The sequence below is a fragment of the Dermacentor variabilis genome, chromosome 3, assembly GCF_050947875.1.
Source record: "Dermacentor variabilis isolate Ectoservices chromosome 3, ASM5094787v1, whole genome shotgun sequence".
Lineage (NCBI taxonomy): Eukaryota > Metazoa > Arthropoda > Arachnida > Ixodida > Ixodidae > Dermacentor > Dermacentor variabilis.
In genome coordinates, this window is record NC_134570.1 from 58,339,663 (window position 1) to 58,360,049 (window position 20,387).

General features: G+C 47.4%; 1 protein-coding gene across 2 annotated transcripts in view; it reads right to left on the reverse strand.

Annotated features, from left to right (window-relative positions):
• Nucleotides 1-15,999: 15,999 nt before the first annotated feature.
• LOC142575704 (cationic amino acid transporter 2-like) overlaps nucleotides 16,000-20,387 on the reverse strand; it is an 84,294-nt gene continuing 79,906 nt past the window's right edge. The window contains exons 4-6 of one of the 2 annotated variants that reach the window (XR_012826704.1): nucleotides 19,166-20,291; nucleotides 17,095-17,410; nucleotides 16,000-16,137 (exon numbers count right to left, since the gene is read on the reverse strand). Coding sequence is in view for 1 of the 2 variants with exons in the window: in XM_075685270.1 (XP_075541385.1) it covers nucleotides 17,178-17,410; nucleotides 19,166-20,291 (1,359 nt within the window). In the remaining variant the exon portion in view is untranslated. The remainder of the gene's footprint in view (nucleotides 16,138-17,094; nucleotides 17,411-19,165; nucleotides 20,292-20,387) is intronic. The other variant, XM_075685270.1, reaches the window with a different exon arrangement.

A 20,387-nucleotide genomic window follows, 5' to 3' on the forward strand; every position in this document is an offset into this window, starting at 1 on the left:
CTGGGAGAGAACTGGCATTCGTCTGCTGGACATTTGTCCCAGATTTGTATTGTCACAGCATGTACGTACTCATTCATTGTGTGGCAGCCAATCACCGTTGCCTCGTGGTATGTACCTCTGTGCGTTTGTGGTACCATTTCACTATGTCTGCTCAGGACTCTTTTTTTTTTTATGCTGGCATGCATGTCTCACTAGCTCGCTGCTGGGTGAGGACCACACCATTTTCAAGACAGCAACCTGCTGCTGCTATGTGTATTACTTAAATAATATTGCGCGACAAAAAAAATGACACGGACATGAGAGAAGACGACACGTCCGTGTCGTTTTTTTGTTGCGCAATATCATTTATGTAATGGACTACCAACTTGCCCGGAATGCTGCTCTCATTAAGTGTGTGTGTATGTTTGTGTAATATACTCTGTGCTAAGCACCAGTACTGTCCCAGCAACATACCCATTTTATTTATTTATTTAGTTATTATTTATTTATTTATTTATTTATACTTCGAGGGTCGCAAAAGGGCATTACATTGTATGAAGGATGGGAATGTAAAGGGGTCTGTTCGCAGTTGCAATGGTTCTCCATGCTTTGTGCATCAACTTTGGTCCTCAGCATTAATGCCTCCTGTTAGTTCTGTCCTTCCTGGTCTGGGTGCCTGACCATGGCATGTTTGTTTACTGCTAAGAGACACAAGAGCATTTTTGTGCCTGTGAAAGACTTAAGCGAGCACGGAGAGATGAAAAAACCAGGATTGGGACGCTGTAGTGACAGGAGCCTTTCCAAGTTTGTTGACTTGTTACTGACTACATAGGGCATGTAATCCAGCTTGGGTAGGCCCTGATGTAGGTGCATTAGCTGCAGCTTCCAACTTAAATGCATCAACAGTGTCTGCCCGCACCCAGTGGGATCAAGCCAGCGCATGGCATAACCAAAACTAATGCTCTTCACTACACGAATGCAGCCAAAAGACGAGCTTCTGGTTTCTGCACCGCATGCTCATGTACCCTCACTGATAGTGCTGGATGTTATTAGTGGATGGTACTACTGGTCATACACCCATGTTTTGCTAATAACATATCAGAGCTCTGTAGCCAGAATGCCTTAGACGCGCGTAAACCATGCCTGCACAGTTTGCAAGCAAACTGGCTGCAATGTATGCAACAACGTTACATTGATTTGCGCTGTTGCACCACCTCAGACGGCCAGTGCATCATGATAAGGACTTTGAGGGCAAATATAAATCATGGTGCTTGGTCAGGCGTCCTTGTGCCCACTCTCAGGCAGTCGATGCAGTATCAGTTGTTTGCACAAGTGAGACTCATTTGTCCGACGAAGACGAAGGAATGCTCGTGTGTTCAAGCGGATGTGCACACCTACAGTCATGGTTGAACTTCCCAGGAATGCTTGAATGGTGTGTTCCAAATTGCAGTTACCGTATGTTTGCAGACATCCAGCTTTAAAACAGCCTGTCACTGTTCAGCTTCTAACATTTTTACCCAGAAGGTGGTATTATATATAGCCGCCTTACTTTGGAGCACTGGATGCACAGCTATTTGTGATCGGAATGACTTTTGTAGGCACAGTGAAACGATCATGCATACGTATTGCAGTGCACTCGGGGTATGAAAAAGCAGCTGTAAAAAAACAGGGACACATATACAAGTGACACATTAAAATTAAATTATGGGGTTTTACGTGCCAAAACCACTTTCTGATTATGAGGCACGCCGTAGTGGGGGACTCCGGAAATTTGGACCACCTGGGGATCTTTAACGTGCACCTAAATCTAAGTACACGGGTGTTTTCGCATTTCGCCCCCATCGAAATGCGGCCGCCGTGGCCGGGATTCGATCCCGCGACCTCGTGCTCAGCAGCCCAACACCATAGCCACTGAGCAACCACGGCGGGTCAAGTGACACATTCGAAACATCCAGGTACTAGTTCAATTATTGAAGAAAGATGGGTAATCCTGACATTTGCTTAGCTTTCAATACGGACTTTGGAGAACTATACTACCCTCTGGTGCATTATGGGTTTTTTAAGTGTGTTAAGTACTGCATGTTAATGAAAGTTCAAGACATTTATGAACTTTATGGATGAATGTTGGTGTGGTTATGGGGTTTTGGTAGAAATAAAATGTTACCTATTTATAAAAGTTGAAGCTAGTGGAGTCGTGGGCTTTCTATTCAAGTGAAGAATTTGTGTCACTTTTAAAAGTTGGTTCTCTTCTTAGTGTTGTATACTTAAGCAAGACTGATCGCAAATTAGATTGCTCTCTGGGTGACCATGGCATCCATATTTTTTGCTATGTAGTCGATTACTTGGTTTTCTGCTTTAGGTAACTTTGACACTTCTGTGACTGGAATTCAGCACAAAAGGTGGAAGGTGGAGCTTCACTAGAAAATTGCCTATACAAAACGGCATCCAGTTTCTAGACATTACCTCTGACTTTCCTGAGTGATCATTTGTGCTGGCAATACTGTTGGAGATTATCCAAGCGTCTGCTGAACTTTCCCCCTATGATTATAAAGTTGAAGAAAGCAGAATAGCTATGCATGCTTTAATAGGCCCCTAAATAAACCCCCTCAGACATTTTGCACACGGTTTAAATAAGCATAGGCAATGAAAGCTTTGTTTTATAGTGGAACAATGGTGCTGCCTACTTATGACTCAAGTAAGGCATGTTGTTGGGCTAGTTGGTTCAGAGATTCAGTAAAATTTTAAACTGTGCGAGGAAGACAGGATATGAACAGATATGTGTGTGCGCACCTATATTTCTATTCATGTCCTGTCTTGCTCACACAGTTTAATATTTTGTTGAATTTATGGCTTAAGAATGACCAGGAAACAGCTTGTTTCGATAGCATCACTGCATTTTGCATGTGTGGCTGAGAGCCTTTTTACATGGCTTCCGAGATTATTCCACCAACTGCGCTGGCAATCTTGGAGGCCTTGCTTGTTCTCGTATCACGTCACAACCACTAGGTAAGCACAAACCGGAGGTGCTATTCTGGACACTAAAATGTAGCCATTTTGTCTGTTCCAATTGGCTTACAGTTTTGAGCCCTCTTTGATTGGCTCAAAAGGTCAAGATGGCAGAATTTGTTAACGTGACTGAATTTAGTCTCCAAAATAGCACTTGGGGAGTGCTAGTCTAGGGTGCGATCTTATAACAGTTTGCTTTTTTAGGAACCATTATAAGATCGCACCCCTGGACACTGAAGTTCTGCCATATTGTCAGACTTGCTATTTTATTGACCCTGATTGGCTCACAAAAATGCTATGCTCTCTGATTGGCTAAAGGTGTGGACATGGCTGAATTACACACTGTCCGTGCAGACCAGCACCCCAGGTTTCCATGGGGGCACAAACCACGGCCAAATCGAGTGCTCATTGCTCGTGTCTGAAAACATGTTTATTTCACAAGATCTTGTCATGCTGTCTACATATACATTTCGTGTCTGTGCAAGACAAACCAATTCACGAAGTGAGCACAAACTGCAGTTAATGCATACAGTGGAGTTAAAAATACTTTGATTCATCTTGGAATCGATGTAGTCCGCAAGACCTCACTGAAAACTGGGGGGGAAAAAACAAGGAAACGTGCTTGCTGCTGATCTACGTAATAGTAGTTAGAAACAACATCGCTAAAGCAGACACACCTCACAAAGATCGTTGTTGTTGTGGCTGAGCATCTGACTTGCACGCTCGGCCTGTCTTTTTTTTTTTCCTAACTTTTGTACAATATAATAATCTTTTGGCACTATCACAGATTAGAGAGACAAGACGTCACGAACAGAATCTCGAGCTATTAAAGTGCAACATTATTTTCATAACAAGCAACAAGCATACCATGCGCACACTGCTGTCGCAACAAGAATCTATCTGCACTGTGCAAGAGATAATGGTGTGTAGTACCTACAGTCAACTCACATTAATTAAAACTTCGGATGTGTACGTATTTTCATCGGGATTATCACAAGTTGTCTAATATGTAGTTCAAGACATAATTATTAGGTGGCCGGATAATGGTGTTTCAAAGGTGCTTCTAGCAATCTCAAGGAATCAATCTGACCATCAAAGTAAAATGTGTTTCAATCTAATTATGCTGTTGTGATGCTTCCCCGGGCCACGTCACATGTAGGAGACTGAGCGAGTGCCAAAACGTCACGATGTTCTCCTACGACGTGACCACCTTCTGCCTCATGACGTCATGACATACAGCCCCTCGGAAACGAAACCAAAAGTAATAATAAGAATAATAACTTTATTTCCATCGATAAAAAAAAAGCTGAGTTAACAGCTTGACCAGTTCCGTGCTCTGGTTTGTAGAAAAAGTACAGTAAATTATTTATGCCGCTTCGAGGCTTGCCAGTACATTTTCGGTTGCGTTGAGCTCCAGAACCTTTATTTGACACAAAAACTAAAAAAATCACAAAAATACACAACAATGTATTATATTTGAAATGTGGTGTCCCAATCGAAATTTAGGGATGCCTTTGAACAGAGCAAAATATTTCATCACTGTGGGTCGGCTGTGCTCGGTTAAATACATAAGTGCAGATAGTTAGAAGTGATGTTAGGAGGATGTATAGTACTACAGCTGCTTGAAAAATGGAATGAAACGTCTTTCTTGGAGCTTTTGTCCTGATACCACATTCAGATTGTCTTCAACTGCTTTCTACAGTCAACATACTTTCTTAACCTTTCTTTATATTACTATATTTTTTCATAATACAGATGCTTCATTACTCTAGTGCAGAGATGACCCTTGTTTAGGTGCTTCTTTAACCTAACCTTGTTGGTCCTAAACATGCTGTTCGGAATTTATTTCATAAGGAGTAGCATACATTGTTACGAAGCTGTGTCAGCACTGATTGTCGAGAGGAAAGCAGTTATATTGTTTAGAATTAAGGAGTGACAACGTCCTTTCAAAATCTAGTAAGAAAAAAAAAACGTGGCTGTGTCCACCTCCTCTCCAGTCTTCTATGGTGATCTTAATGTTTTGTAACTTACTTTACTATATACATGTATTGCAACAAATTATTTGAAGCAATGACACTGTGAAGAAATAATGTATTTGACAGCATTGATATCTGGAATCCCAGAATACAATGGTTAAATCTAGAGTTTTACTTCAGAAGTCCAATTGCAGTCCCATATTTTGAAGAAATTAATCGTGTTTATTTTTATTCTCACCATTTCCAGATTCCAAGAAACTAATGCGAGCTATCATAACATCAACCACAGATCACGAATGTTAATTGCATGTGAGCAAATGAACTACAATTGAAGCGATGCAAAGTCTACCGCTCTTAGTTTACGAGTGGAAGCATCATAAAAAGCTTGCAAAAATTGCTCTTTTTGATACCGAAAGTAAAAAAAAAAAAAAAAAAAACAGCCGTTGCTGCTCACCAGAAGTGACACATGACCTATAGCACGCGGGTCTTCAGCATGACCTCCGAGATCAGGAGGTCCGCGCTAAAAAATCTCGGAGGTAGTGAGCTGGGACTTATGTCATAGTCTATTGATCGCAACAACCACCAGTCTGCTTAGGTGCTGTTTGAAGGCTATTAATAAGAAAACTGCTATTAGCAGCTCCGCGGTTCTGCCAAGATTGCTTTGGTGGTATATGTACTAACTTATAACAAATATAGCCAAAGTGAAATTTAATTGCAATTGGCCTTAAACAGGTCTTTCTGTTCACTCAAAAGTCTGTACTAGCCCTATACATAGAAGGCGCGAACGTTCAGCAGACGCAGCAGTGACATACAGGTGTTGTCTCAGTGGAGGTATAGCGTCAGGTCTTCGCGATGAGAGGGAATCGATCCCCCCAAAAACGCAAGTGACAGCAAACATGCAATAAGTATACCATGTTGTACACACTCCTGAAACATTTCTCTATAGAAAAAAGGTTTCTGAGCTCATAAACAGCGTAATGTAATTTGAGTATCTCTGGCGCAACAACATTCAACTTGTACCGTAATTTTCAGATAAATTGTCTATGAGATTTCTCTATAACGGCTCTAAGACACCATGTTCACGGTTTAGAAGAGTTTAGTATACAGGGTGGCTATGTCCAACAGTGGCTTTGGGAACTTTAGTGAAATGCAGCATACCGACGCTCTTTCGAAAGCGGGGTACAGCGGCATTTAAATATATGCTGGACCACAGCGCAAGTTGATGCAGAGGGTTTCTTAAGAAGTACAGGTTTTACATGTATGAGCGTCGGTCTTTGACGCATCCAGGTGCCATCTTGTTGATTGCGGTAAAGGCGGCAGCCAGCGCTGGGGTTGTTATCTAACGGTCTAAAGCTCTAAAGTACAGTCGCGAGAAAAAGTCTGCAGACCACATGCATGCAGACCTAAGTCAAGTGGTAAAGCCTATGCTCGCCTGTTCGACCAACGCAATGCACTGAAACAATTCCATGTTGCACGGCTGAAATCTAATGTTTTTGCTGAAGCTGTGGTCTCTAGACATTTGCTCCCGACTTCATATATTACGTATACTGCTCTGGCACTGACCAGCCTTTTGCCATGATAGCAAGCGTCTGGGAGATTATACAGAAGGTTACAAGATAGGTCGTTTCAAGCTCGTAGCACACATATCAATGAGAACCATTCACTTCTGAAACACACACACATTCTTTTTCGAGTTAATTGACTCTTATACGCATTCGCCATGCACTGTTTGCTACTGGGCGCTGAAGGCCGAAGTCATAGATACGCAAGACACCGATCGAGTTGACTCCTCACAACAGTGCGTCGAGAGTGTAGTAAGGCCGAAATAAAGGGCACAACCACATGAACCACGTGACGTGGCAAAAACAGCGCACAAACGTACGCGAAAAAATTGTATATAGTATAATAATATGTGCAAACACAGCATTATCGTGAACAATTGAAACATGAACAAGACCAATGAAATTGCGATACCATGGCTAATTGGATTTGATTAATGGTGCAGTTTGTTTTCCTGTATAGAATAAACTAGAGGGAAGGAGCATGACGTCATTCGGCTAGCCACATCAAGGCAACAGCTTCTGACTCCGCTCTTCCCTCTTTGTCTCTCCCATCGGCACACTGACTCTTAGGAAATAAGCCTGCACATACTAGCCGAGCCTTTCAAGGCATTTTGATGCAGGAGGCTTTCCCGTGAGACTTCCTTCACATATTTATTACTAGGCACTACAAAGAACGGAGTATGGCATATGGAATCTATACATATTGAGTCTACTTATGTGTCTGCTATATATGGCAATTAAAACCTTGCGATGTTGCTTACATAATCCTGTTGAGGTTTCACTTGTCCACAATAGTGCGGTGAAGCCTTATATAGGCTATTCCTTCTTAACGTTGTCTTCCGAGTGTGCTGTGTACACAAAGTGAGAGATATGTTAGGGTTGAGGCGAGAAAGTGCCGTCTCAGCGCAAAGTGATGCTGGAAGACGAATCGAGAAAATGGAGGGGGCGGTCGTTTATTTAACGCTGTTTGACGTCGTCTTTAAGCGCAGACGTTCGATTAAGACATGTGAAGAAGGTGTCTGGAGTGACTAGGGCAGTTGATAACACCGTGTGTGAGTTATAAGTTAATGTCCACGTTTCTGTCATGGTCTTACTGGGGACATCGCAGTTGGACATGCTGAGATCAATGCGTACATTACAGGAAGCACATGGGATGAAGCGCATGCTTGTAAGCCAGGCCAGAACTCAAGTTTGTGCATTCCGCAACAACCCTGCATGTTTCGTCTTCGATGCGAGACCGTAAACTAGACCTTGGGGCCCGTATTTACGAACGAAGTTCTTACACAGGAACTTTTCAAAACGACAGATGGAAAAAAAATTATGTTGGCGGCATTGTCAGCAAAGGCGACCGGCAAATTGCAAGCAACACTCAGAACAAAAAAGTTTGTGAATTCAGCCCCGTATCCATGTTACCGTGCATTTAAATGTACAGCCATTGCACGTTCAGCCAGTGAAATTTCTTAGAACCGTGTCAGAACGCTTTATTAAGGAATGGGCTAGTCTCACGGCTGGATATGTAAAAAGTAACGAAGCGTAATATCATAATTTTTTCTTTCGTTTCTTTTCTCCTGCCCTCTTTACATGGCGGCAGCTCCATTTGTATACCCTGATGCGATCCGAATGCGCGTCTGTCGAATGTACGACGGTCCAGGTGCGTGCCTTAACAACCGTACGGTCGCACGTCTGCGATATCGGTCGACTTCATCATTACTATCGTTTAAGTGTACTATCATGGCAAAAAGAAAGAAGAATGGGTGCATAAGCGATGGAAACGTGATGTTAAGACTTCCTTTATGCAAAGGAATGGGTGGATTTTTTTTCCTTTTATTTTTCAATAAATTCGTCTGCTAGTAGTCAGTATACATCCCGCTTTAGCTGTCAGAGAAATTCAAGGTGCCAGTTGTCACCAGATTGTTTCAATTACACTTAATATATCTGGAGAAAAAGCTTTCTTTTCATTTTTTTTTAGACAAATACGGTGCTCTTGTAATTCCAACTTGGTACGCAGTGTCGCTCTTGTAGATACCCGTTCAAGGATATCACGTATTTGTGAGGAATTCCTCGTTCCTATAACGTCTCGGTAATGGGTATACCGATGTAATTCGCGTTGGAATGCAGACGCAGCCCCCTGACGTTATTTGTCATATGTTTGATGGGGCTGTGCTGTGTTTTGTTCAGCGAAAAGGGGTGAGTGCATGTTTGGAAAAAAAAAAAGAGATAGAGAAAAAAAATAAGGGGGGGGGGGGGAGTGGCTCAGAAGGTAAATTTGATGACTCTCAAGTAATGGAGCACTCGAGAAAACAAGCGGCTGCAGAGCAGGGAGAGAATAACAGATTGCCCGCGAACCATATAATCACGAGTGTTTGGAATGCTCGATTGAAGGCTCTCCAGGATCGGGGGGAATGCAAGGGTTGCTATGGAACGAGGGCTGAGGACAGGCTGGGGACGGTGGGTTTAGACAGATGGAGGAGGAGGGATGGGGGCGAACAAAGCATCCGTTGTGTAGAGCTCGGTAGACACTCGACTATGCTTTAAAGAAATAAAATGTACTTCACAGTAATGTAGACGCGGATTGCAGTATGGAAGAATGTGCTCCTCGAGCGAATTTAAATTGAACCGCCTTTCCGTGCAGCTGAACACACATGTGCCGTATATCAAACGCCCTTTGCTGGTGGGGAAAAGAGTGCGCGAACGCTGGAGTAAGAGACGTTATATCTAAGAAGTTTTAAAAAACAAAAAGATGCTGTAGGAAAAGAACGAAAGGTGCTCCGTCTTACCAACTACACTCTAAGAACAGTTTACACCCTTTGGCGTGCCCCTTCTTCCACACAACGATAATCGTCATCTGCCTTGATGCGTTTCCTTTCTTTATCGCTGCGAGCCCGGAACTTTCCAGTAACGAAGGGTACGCGCGTTATCAGAAGGGGCACTCCAAAGGGTGTAAACTGTTCTATGCTGATAACGCGCGTGCCGTTCGTTACTGGAAAGTTCCGGGCTCGCAGCGATAAAGAAAGGAAACGCATCAAGACAGATGACGATTATCGTTGTGTGGCAGATGGGGCACGCCAAAGGGTGTAAACTGTTCTTAGAGTGTTAGTGCAGTGCAGTGCAGCGAGCGATATACGGGTGCCATGAGCGAGCCTACAGAGTGTTCGCATGATGTCACGTACGCCATTTTGTAGCCCTATTCACAGATTCCACTGTGCTACTGAAGATAAGCGGATCTAGATTACGCGCTGCTTGTCACCGTGCTGGCTTTACTGCAATGTGGCGAACTCGATGACGTCATTGCATACCCATAGTACTGTTAATGTTTGGCGCGAAGGAACAGCGCAGCAGCAACTAGACTGGGCCTATTTACGACGTATATCGGGCGTTGCGTCACCCGCCGTCGAGCAGGAAGACTACGGATGGTTTGGTTCGCGCGGTAACGACGTTGTTAGCGCGAGTGTACGCTATACAAGTGCGGCCGTTGAATGGGCGTGGCACGAGGCATTTGCGCCGACGTATGACGCCACTGAACTAGCTCCTGCCAGGATTATGCTAGCAAGCGGTCACGCGCTCGACGTGAAAAACTGACGCTACGCCGCCGCGCGGGTGACGTCACGGAGGAAATACGCGGCAAGCTAGAGGATGGACGTGCCCTTGAAAGTCGGTGCTGGGCGATAAGAAATCATTGAAAGTATGAACAGCCACCGACTAGCCCTTTTCGTCCTTGATATCCACGATTCTCGTTTCTACATGGCGGACGCCTTTACAGGAATTATCTTGCATGAAAAAGAAAAAAAGCTTGCTGGAGATTTAGTAAAACTGCTAAGACTTAATTTTAGACAGGCAGTATACTAATTAGCGACAGAAGGGCCGGTACATCAATCTTCTTAACGGGTACTTACGGGCCTATTGGTCATTCACGATTTATATAAAGCAGCGCACTAATAAAAGAAATAATGGACGCATTTATGATAAGGACACGAATAAGCTCTTGCGTGTTCTTATTTCGCGCTCGTTCGTGTCCTTCGAATGTCATGCGATTTAATGCGAACACATGCCACTATCCCGTGCGATCATGCACGTGCGGATGCCACGCACATACGGGCGATCATTGGACCTGATAGTTACGGGGCATATGGGATACTTCGATAGGGTTTCCCTGTGTACTGCACAGAACTGGCAAGAGGGAACATATAGTCCTAGCTGTGTCGCTACGGCGCAGTGCTCTGTATCCGTGTGGAGAAGACAAATGAACTGCTACATTGCTGGGCGGGTTGTAAAATCTGCGAAGAAACGTAACCTTTCTCTCTTCTTTTTTTTCTCTCCTACTTCGTACCGCGTCACAGGATCGTTGCGAGAATGAAAAACGACTCGCGCGCGAATCTATAGATCGAGCGAGGGCTCGAAAATTCGGGAAATCGTGCCCGTAAAAAAAGAAAGAAAGGAAAAAAAAAAGCAGGAAGCGTTAAACGAACAAGATCGTGAAGCTCTGAGCTGCACGAATACTGAACTACGGAAAGGATTTTGTTTCGAGATTCTTTAAAATTCATTTTTTTCTGTAAAATTTGAAAGGATCTCTATATGGAGGTGTCGGAGAAGAGCCATGGCAGGCGTTTCCCCGCCGGAGCAAGTGCCCACCCTAAAGAAACGGGACAAGGTGCCGTTAATAGGTGAAGTTAGATTTGTAGATTACGCTCACCGTTTCAAGTGAAATAGTCTTTTTGTCGGGAGAAGCTTTATAACCCCGCTAGGATGCGATAAAGAAACAGACGGGTGGCGACGCCTCCGTAACATTTCCGCACTGTGTCTCCGTGACGTCATGAATTTCCAAAGCGCGACCGCTGAGGGCCACGAAGTCAGCAGACAAGGATTGCACTGACGTTCTAAATATAGCGAAGGCTGCTCACCACGGCAACCTGACCTGGCACAGAAAATGACCCGAATACGCAAAAAAAAAAGAAAGAAAAAGCGGATGTATGACGTCACGGGAGCTACAGTTTAGGCGAGGTAATAAAGACGAAAGTATGGCCTTCATTTTTCTGAAATAAATTTATTGCTGCCTATGATACGTTGAAATTCAGAAAGGCGTATTGGTTACTTTACCACATCGTCACTTTTCACTATCGATTAAAAAAAAAAAAGACATTATTTCTTGTCATATACATATTATGCTTGCAAGTTTCATCATGTGTTTACTGTGTAGTATTGAAAAAAATTCTCTTTTTTAATTACTTGAGCTTTTGTAATTTCTAAACGCGCTTACGCTGTATTCCACACTTTTATTGCTTATATATTAAATCCAGACAAGAGGTTCGTTGCAGTCTTGTGTTCTAGTTTGGGACCTCCTCCTCTTGTAAATTTATCAATGTTCTTTTTGTTCTACCCGTTAAAAAAAGGCAGTCCTCTGAGTGATCGATTGACTTGCTTCACTAAAATCGAGCTTTTCCTTCCGTAAAAGTACAAATACAACTTTTGAAATAATACTCTGCAATGTGAACTGACTCGGACGGTTTTCTTTATAGTACCCCTTAAACGGATGTGATAACAATACAATAAGAAATCTACAGTACGAATAGGCCGGAGCTCGGGGCTGCATTTCGGAATGGCTTTAACGCGAAATCGACCCGGGGGTACATCGCTTTGGGCGGTCAGAGAGAGGAAGGATAAAGAATGGAACTGCATGTAGAGAACACAGAGAGGAAAGGGAGATAAAGAGCGAGGGAGATTAGGGATGAGAAAGGGGGAGAGAGGGGGGAGGGAGCGGGTTGAAAGTGGCGACGGTCTTTTGTTTGGCTTGGACACCGCGGTGTCTTTCGTACCGGTCGGTCTCTTGTGCTAAGGTGTAACCGATCAAAGAAGTATTCTATACAGACCGCGTCCCCAACGGATGCTTGGGCCAGCAAGCGAGCGAGCGGCCATTGAGTTCGATTTCGCGCACAACGGAGCGGTGTTCCCGTGCGTGGATGCCGTTTGCTTTTCGAAGGTATTCGACTGTCGCCTGCATACTGCACAGCCCGCGGGGATATCATGCGATGTAGGGAAAAAAAGGAAAGGGAAAAAAGGAAACGCGTCGTCTTCGCCGCGGCTTTGTCGGTCAAACTGATTTAATAACGCGCCTAATTGAGAGAACAGGGAAATGAGGAAAAAATGAACTGTTCTTCTCGCCCTGAAAAAAAAGAAAGGGAACGATGTCATTATCGCGATTCGATTCGCGTTGGCTTTTGTGAAAACAGAGGGATCGCGCGCCTCCGACTTTTCATCTAGATTCGGATTCTGCGCGCTCTGTGTTGAATACGACGCGTACAACGCCGGGAGAGGCTGCGTCCTTTCGTTCTTTCTTTTTCTTTCTTTCTTTCTCCCTCTCTTTCGATTCTTTTCGCATGCGGGACATCGTTCTGTCGCCTTGAAGCGATCACGTAAATCGACAGCGACGCTTGCAGATTCGTTATCGATGATGATGATTTCCCGCCAATGTGGCATAAATCCACACACCATGAGGGTTAGACCAAGCAGTCGGGTGGTGGTCATCATCATCACCAGCCTATCTTTATGTCCACTGCAGGACGAAGGCCCCTCCCGGCGATCTCCGTTTACCTCTGTCTTGCGCTAGTTGATTCCAACTTGCGGCTGCAAATTTTCTAATTTCATCGCCCCGCCTAACTTTCTGCCGTCCTCGACTGTGCGTCCCTTCGCTTGGCACCAGCGAGGTAGTAAGATAACAAAAAATAAGGATAAATGAAACTAGAAGAGAAACCGATCGTAAGTAAACTAAAGGAATGTGCAATACAGTAAAGTAAGCCTCGCGAAAGTGAAAGAAGAAGCAAATTGCCGTCGCTTTCATGGGCTGCCGAAAATAAGACTACGAGGAGAAAGATTTAAAGAAAGAAATGGAGTTCGCACATTCCTGGAAACGAACATTGTCGGCTTTTTCGGGAGCAAATCGTTTCGTCGGGCGGTTGGAAGTTTCCTGTATACGCGACTGGGACGATCTGCAGAGGCGCGGATAAGATTTTGGTAGAAAATTGAGTACTTTCGTTTTTTTTTTCTCTCTCTCGCGAATGAACAGGAAAAAAAAAAGATGGAAGTGAAAATTTAACTCCGCACTGCGTAGCCAGTCGCCAAAGCGACGCCTGCGCAGACCCCAGCGGTTTGGTCGATCGACAGCGATTGTCGTTTTGCGGCGTTAATTCGCGCAGTGGCACGACTTTCTCTCGGTTGGAGAAGCAGCAAATGAAATAACGCAATGAAATGGCATTTTTGTGCAGGCTTGACAAGTTCTGAGTGCGTTCACGCTGAGACTACAACTCGCACACTTCAATTTTTTCTCTCTTTTTTTTTTGCAATGCACAAACATCCACATTTGTTTTGCTCAGAAATGCGTCTTCTTTTTGCGTACACCAAGAGTCAAATTATGCGCCCGCCGCATTAAGCCCAGCGGATACATAGCCTTGTGCTGCTCGGCTGAGGTCGCAGGTTCGATTCGATGTGGGCCTCGGTGGCCGTATTTCGATGAGGGCGAAATGCAGGAACGCTCGTGTACTTAGATTTTAGTGCGCGTTAAAGAAACCTAATCCCCAACTACGTCATGCGGCGTAATAAGATCGTGGTACTATGGCACGCAAATTTACCTCAGTTTTCTTACAGCGAAGCTGTATATGGCTAGCCGATTCTTCCTTCCGTCCGTCGCCTGTACGCCGAAAACTCCTGGCGCAACCCCCATGTACACGCGCGAAGAAGAAAAAAGGAGAAAGAGGGGCGCGCAATTGGCTGCGCCAATATAGTGATGTTGCGCTCCGTCGCAGCCGAGCGGGCGCGCAGCAGTTTCTCTCCGGCTCCGTAATGGGCAGGCCACGCGTCACACGTACTCCTGAGGAGCAGGCAGCTTTCGATCAGCAACGCTGCAAGCAGGCTCGTGCAGCCGAGCGCATGCAGCAACTGCGTACCGAGGACCCGGCGGCCTACAAAGCCGTCGTTTAGTGAACCGTCGGGATTAACCCAGTGATAAACACCGGGGCCCCACGTTTCAGCTTCGCTGGTTAACCACCTGTAGGGAGTGCTTGGGCGGTGATCTTTTTTTTATTAAGTCGTATTATGGGGTTTAACGTCCAGAAACGAGCGATGCCATTGTGGAGGACACCGGATTAATTTCGACGGCCTATAAGCGTGCACCCAAAGCGAGGTTCATGAGCATCCTTGCATTCTGTCCCCATTGGAATGCAGCCGCCGTGGCCCCGAAACGAACCCTCAACCTCGGTGGTGCACCCACTCAGAATCATCAAATGGGACGACGCGAGAGAGAGAGAGAACTTCAAAACGGAGTCAAAGATGAAAAACCTGTTGTTAGTTAGGTTAGGTGACAACACAGTTTGTTTTTATGCCTGAAGCAGTGGCGTAGCAAGGGCGTAGCACACCGTGCCCGCGCTCCCTCTCCTCCTCCATAAATATATGGGTTAGTATGGGGTCTGCCCACGGTGTAAGAAGTACCCGTAGGTCTGCCCCCCCCTCCGTCACTCACTCACTCACTCTGTCACCAGTCAAGTGACCAGCCACGCCTGACGAGATATTTGATTTTTAGTGTCTACGGATCTCAAGCACTGTGCCATGTATTGTTAGGTAAATGTTTGAGTTTAACTCGGGAGGGAAGTATATATGGTAAATGACTGCACTCGACAGGAGGCATAACGCTGGCGTTAATTATGAAGACGTTCGCAGCGCCTTTCGCTATGTAGAGGTGCGAAACTCGGCAAGTTCGTTCCAGACGAAACACGGGAGCACAAGAGAGAGAGAGAGAGAGCTCAAGAGTGATTGCTGAACTAAACCATAGCGTATTTCCAATAAAAAAAAAACAAAAAAAACGTGAAGTCGTATGTGCACATTCGCTTTTTTTTCCCCTGTCTTTCACAGTATGACCATCTCGTAACAATCAGAGCAGGGCGCTCTTTCTTCTTTTGTTTGTTTGACCCATTTCTGGAACGCACTTCAAACGCAGCAGCTATAGAAACAGTCCCGCCATTTGTCAGAAGTCACCGAACTTTGTCCTTCGCTGAGACACGTCCCCTTTTTTTTGTCTTCTCCTTCTGCTTACACGACCTCTCTGTCTGTATGTCTAACTGTAATAACGACCTCTCGTCGTGTGTGTGTGTGTGTGTGTGTGTGTGTGTGTGTGCTCGCGTATGTGTGTGTCAGGGACGGGACAACGCGAAACAGTCTATAACATGTAGTGATGGCGACGCAGCTGCATGCGTGATTATAACGTCGTCGTTCCAGAGCACAACTGACATATATATATATATATATATATATATATATATATACTATTCGGACGGCGCTGTCGCGACAGGAAGAAACGGGGACGAAAGTTCGGCCCCTCTTTCGTTTTCGTTGCCCCCCCGGGCTTCCCTCGGTTATTGCTGGTCGGCGGCGGCAGTCGTGGAGGTCGCCGGAGAGCGCTGGCTCAGCGGGTCCTGGGCCGTCGCGTCCCCTTCGTCGGGACCGCAGGTGGAGGCCCGAATCGCGCAGACCGTTTCTTCCGCCGGAGGACGTTTGCCGTAGCTCCTCGGGAGAGGGAGGGAGACCGCCTTGGTTCTCTCCCGGTGACGCAGCAGGTCGGTTTGTTTTGTGCTCTGCGCAGGAAAACAGAGACACGATGATGGGTATAGGATTGTATAGGATTGTATAGGATTGCTGCGCACGCGTGCGCTTTTCATGACCCCTCTTTTCGACTATTCGTGTCGTTGATCTGGTCAGTCACTATATCATGGCGAGTTGCTATAATTCGTGTTAAGACTTGCAAAAGCGCGCTTGTAGACGGGATAGAGGAGAAAGAGATCGAGGATCGATCATTCAGTGAATCAATCAACCAATCGATGGCAACGCAGGATTTATCAACGCGAAATTAATAGTTTATAACGGCCTCTACAACTCTTAAGTTCATGATATAGAGTTCAGTTTACTCCGTAGCAGCGTGTCATCACAAGATGGATGCAGAAATTCTGCGTATGGGGTCGGGTTAACTTCGTTAACTTGACGCTCGAGGGACGTGAAAATGAGCGCGCTCTCTACAAGACAGTGGGGAATGCGCAGTAAGATTTTTCCGTTTCTTTCCTTAATTTTTTTCTTTCATATAGGACGCTCAGTTTGAACATACCACCACCGGCTTGCGGTGTCACAGTGGGCGCGCGTTCGGCAAATCAATTCCGAGAGTATCACTTTCTGTGCGCTTTCATCGCGTAAGCCAGCAAACAAGACGATCATCGCTCTAATGACACGCCGCGCTGAACTTTACGTCACGCGAGGGTAAATGTATCCTTGAAAGTAATACACAGAGAATACGGCTTCTACAGCTCTATTGTGCTGTTTTCCAGCACGATTTCCCCTATGGGTTTTTTGTGTTAATAAATATCGATAATTATGACAACTAAAGCAATTGCGACGGCTTGCCGCTTGCTTAAGCAAGTGAAACGACGAACAGGCGGCAACGAGCGTTTTTCCTCGTCCTCGTACGTTTAGCGCTTCAGTTACCTACTTCTTCGCGTTATGCAACAAACCCCAAACGTATCAGAAGCGATCTCGAAACGTACGAGAGCTCAAGAAGGACGGGGCAGCTGGGCAGCCGCCGCCGAACTAGCCTTTTCGAGGCGGATGCGCGGCGGCCTCGCCGAGATCAGTGCTGGATGAAGACCGTGTCGAGCTCGGCGAGCCTCCGCTGGCTGCCCGGGTGACTCCGGTGCGAGGGCACGATGTGCGACACGATGCTGTGCGGCTGCAGCGCCAGCGGCTGCAGCGAGATCTTGGGCGACGGCTGCCGGGGAGAACCGGCCGCGGCCGCTGTCGGCAGCGGGATCTCCGAGGCGGCCGTCGAACTGTGGATGCCGTACAGCAGGTACAGGGCCACGCCTGGGAGAATCGAGCACACGCGCGATGTAGGAGGCCGCTCGTAGCGCGAACTTACTGGTGCCGAAAATTGATGTACGGGGGAGGTATTCCGTAAGAGTCGGCCTGGTGTCCATTTCGTCTGCTGCTGAGGCGCTGATTGGCTGTCGCGCCTGCGTGGTTGCTGCGGACGCGCAGCCCAGCCCAACCGATCAGAACTTCGACAGCAGACGAAGAGGACATGTACACTAGGTGGACGCTTGCGGACGCTACCTCCCCAGTTCTTGATTGACATAGGCGCGAGCGAGCTTGCTAAAGGAGAAAATTATTTCAGCTGCGTGAGTAAACTAGACTTCCACAGTATCACAAAAGGCACCCTCACTGCAGGAAGACGCTTGGTAAGCCAGGAAAGAAGCATAAAGGAGAGACGGGTCGCGACGGGCCGCCTTTAAGTTCCCGCAAGTGCATGTCGTGACGTCATGGATTTTGACGGCGTCTTCTTGGGCCAAAAGAAATTTTCATCGGTAAAAATCACTACCTATACATTGCATTCTAAAGGAACCAAAGACTAATAAACGTTCATGGGCTTTTACCGAACCACAACGGCGCAAACGTGAAGAAATGCTCGAAGTAATTCGTGACGTCACACTGTCGCACCGTCCCTAAGATTTCGCCGCGAAATCTGACAAAAAAGAAAGGTGAAATTTGTCCTACGTTTTCTCATCTAATGAACAACCCGTCGCCGCGAAATCAACGAGAACAATATTGTTTGCGCACACTTTATCAATATAAACTGATTTAGCGTTGATCTTTAGTGACCCTTTAAACGTGCTGCTCTATTGATTGTGACCCGATTGTGCGACCGACTGTGACTGTGTGACAACCTGAGGCGCTGTTTGCCTCAGCGTGGCACCTTGACAGGCTGCTTGAACGAGGGAAAGGGGTCACTGGAAGGTGTAGACTTGAAGTGATAAGCATTCGTTAAAAAAGAAATGATAACTTCTGCCTTGAACTAACGTTCTGACAAGGGGACTTGTCTTCGGCAGGGCTCCCTGACATAAGGGAATTCCTTTGTCGAAACGTGTGCTCCCAGAAGAAGTTTCTCTTCTTCTGGCACTTGATTATGTCGGCAGACTGTGTGCCACAACTTCCACGTATAGCCTCGGGCACCTCTCGTCTTTAATGCCTCTATATACCAAGTGGACAGGGTTGCGTAAAATGTTGCGCAATCCAACCTCTAATATACAGGGTAGCCATTCCGAAATGTCTATTCTGAAATGTTCTTCAGTTAGCCTCCCTATCTCTCCTTTCCTTATCACGTGCTCTCTCTGTTGGAAAGGTCCGCAGCTGTGGACATGGGTAATACACGAAACTAGTAGCCCCGAGGCTCCTCTGGTTTATAAAGTTCTGGTACACTCAATCCTCAGTGACCCCAGGACCAGGACGTACTGGACAACTAATCTTGTACTCTTTGTGTACCCGTGGGCATGCCAGTGGTTCTAGAACTCGCACTGTTTCAAGGTATTTTACGTCATGATACTGTGTGACACGACCACTTCCCTCTAGGGTCTACAGTTAACGTCAACCTTGAGCAGCGTAGAGTCATGCATTGTTACGGTAGGCCATGGAGAATCGCGGCGTGCACCATGACTAATTGAACCCGGAACCGATATTACTCGAGAGCTGCTGGTGTCCTGTTGCCACGTTCGTAAATTCTTTTCTCCGAGGATCCATCGACAGGTTCTGGAGCGAGAACGTTCTCAGTGACCTGGTACTGACCTATGGCCAGCCAGCAAACGAACACGAGCCAGGCCGAGACGAGCAGGTCGACCAAGAGGCAGACGTTGAGAAAGGCCCCGATGCAGGGCAGCCAGGGCACCATGGGCACGCGGAACGCCGCTCCCGCGTGCAACAAGCTGGGGCCGAACTGGGCCTGCGGCTGCCGCGACAGCAGCACCAGTAGAGCGGCCACCGCGACCGCGCACAGCGTCGATATCACCGCGCAGACGGAGGCCGTTCGACCCTCGAGTCTCGAGCCGACCTCCATGGCCGCCGAGAGGACCACGAGTGCCGCGACGACGCCCGAGACGGCCAGGTCCGCTCGGCGCGCCGTCGCCGACGTCGGCTCGCGCAGCGAGTTGCCGCCGTTTCCGGCCAGAAGTCCGTCGGTCAGCGCCGCCACGCGTAGTCGCTCGCGGTACTCGCGCACCAGGGCGTCGATGTCCTCCTCGTCCTCGGACGAAGACGAGCAAGCCGAGGAGCTCGGGGAAGTCGTCGACGACGCCGGTAGCGAGCTGCCACCGCCGTTGCCGGCGGCGGAACCTTCCTTGGCCGGCGGCGACTCGTCGCCGATCAGGTCGTAGGCAGTCCGGCTGGCCGGGTGGTAGCGGGCCAGGAGCAAGGCCACGCACACGGCCGCATTCAGGGCCAGCGGCCCGATGGCCATGAGACCCAGGAGCCTGGGCACGGGAGCCACGAGCGCCGCCCCGGCGGCCAGCGCCCCAGCGACCAGGATTGAGCCCACCGGTCGGCCCGCGTTCGACGTCTTGGCCAGACCGCGGAAGAGCAGTCCGTCGGCGGCCAGCGAGCGCACGGCGCCGCCCAAGGGAAGCAGGCCGTACAGGGCGAGCCCCACCAGGGCCAGGAGCGACGCCGCGCTCATGGCGGTGCCGGCCCACTCGGCCGAGCACGAGGCTAGCATGGCGGCCAGCGGGCGGGCCGTGTCGTGCCGCGCCTGGATGGTGACCACGACGGCCATGGAGAACGTGAGCAGAAACGTGAGCGCCGTGCTGAGACCCAGCGCCAGGGGGAGGTCCCGCCACGGCTGAGGGCTGTCGGGGGCGCGCCGCAGCGCCGTGTGCGGGCCGATGAAGGCGTACGTGCAGAGTGCCGCACCGGACAGGAGCTGGAAGCGAGAATGTACGCGGTCACTCATCTCTTGCAGCGAGAACGATAGGCGACTGTAAAGGCTGCAGACAACTATAAAAGAATGGCGGTAAGG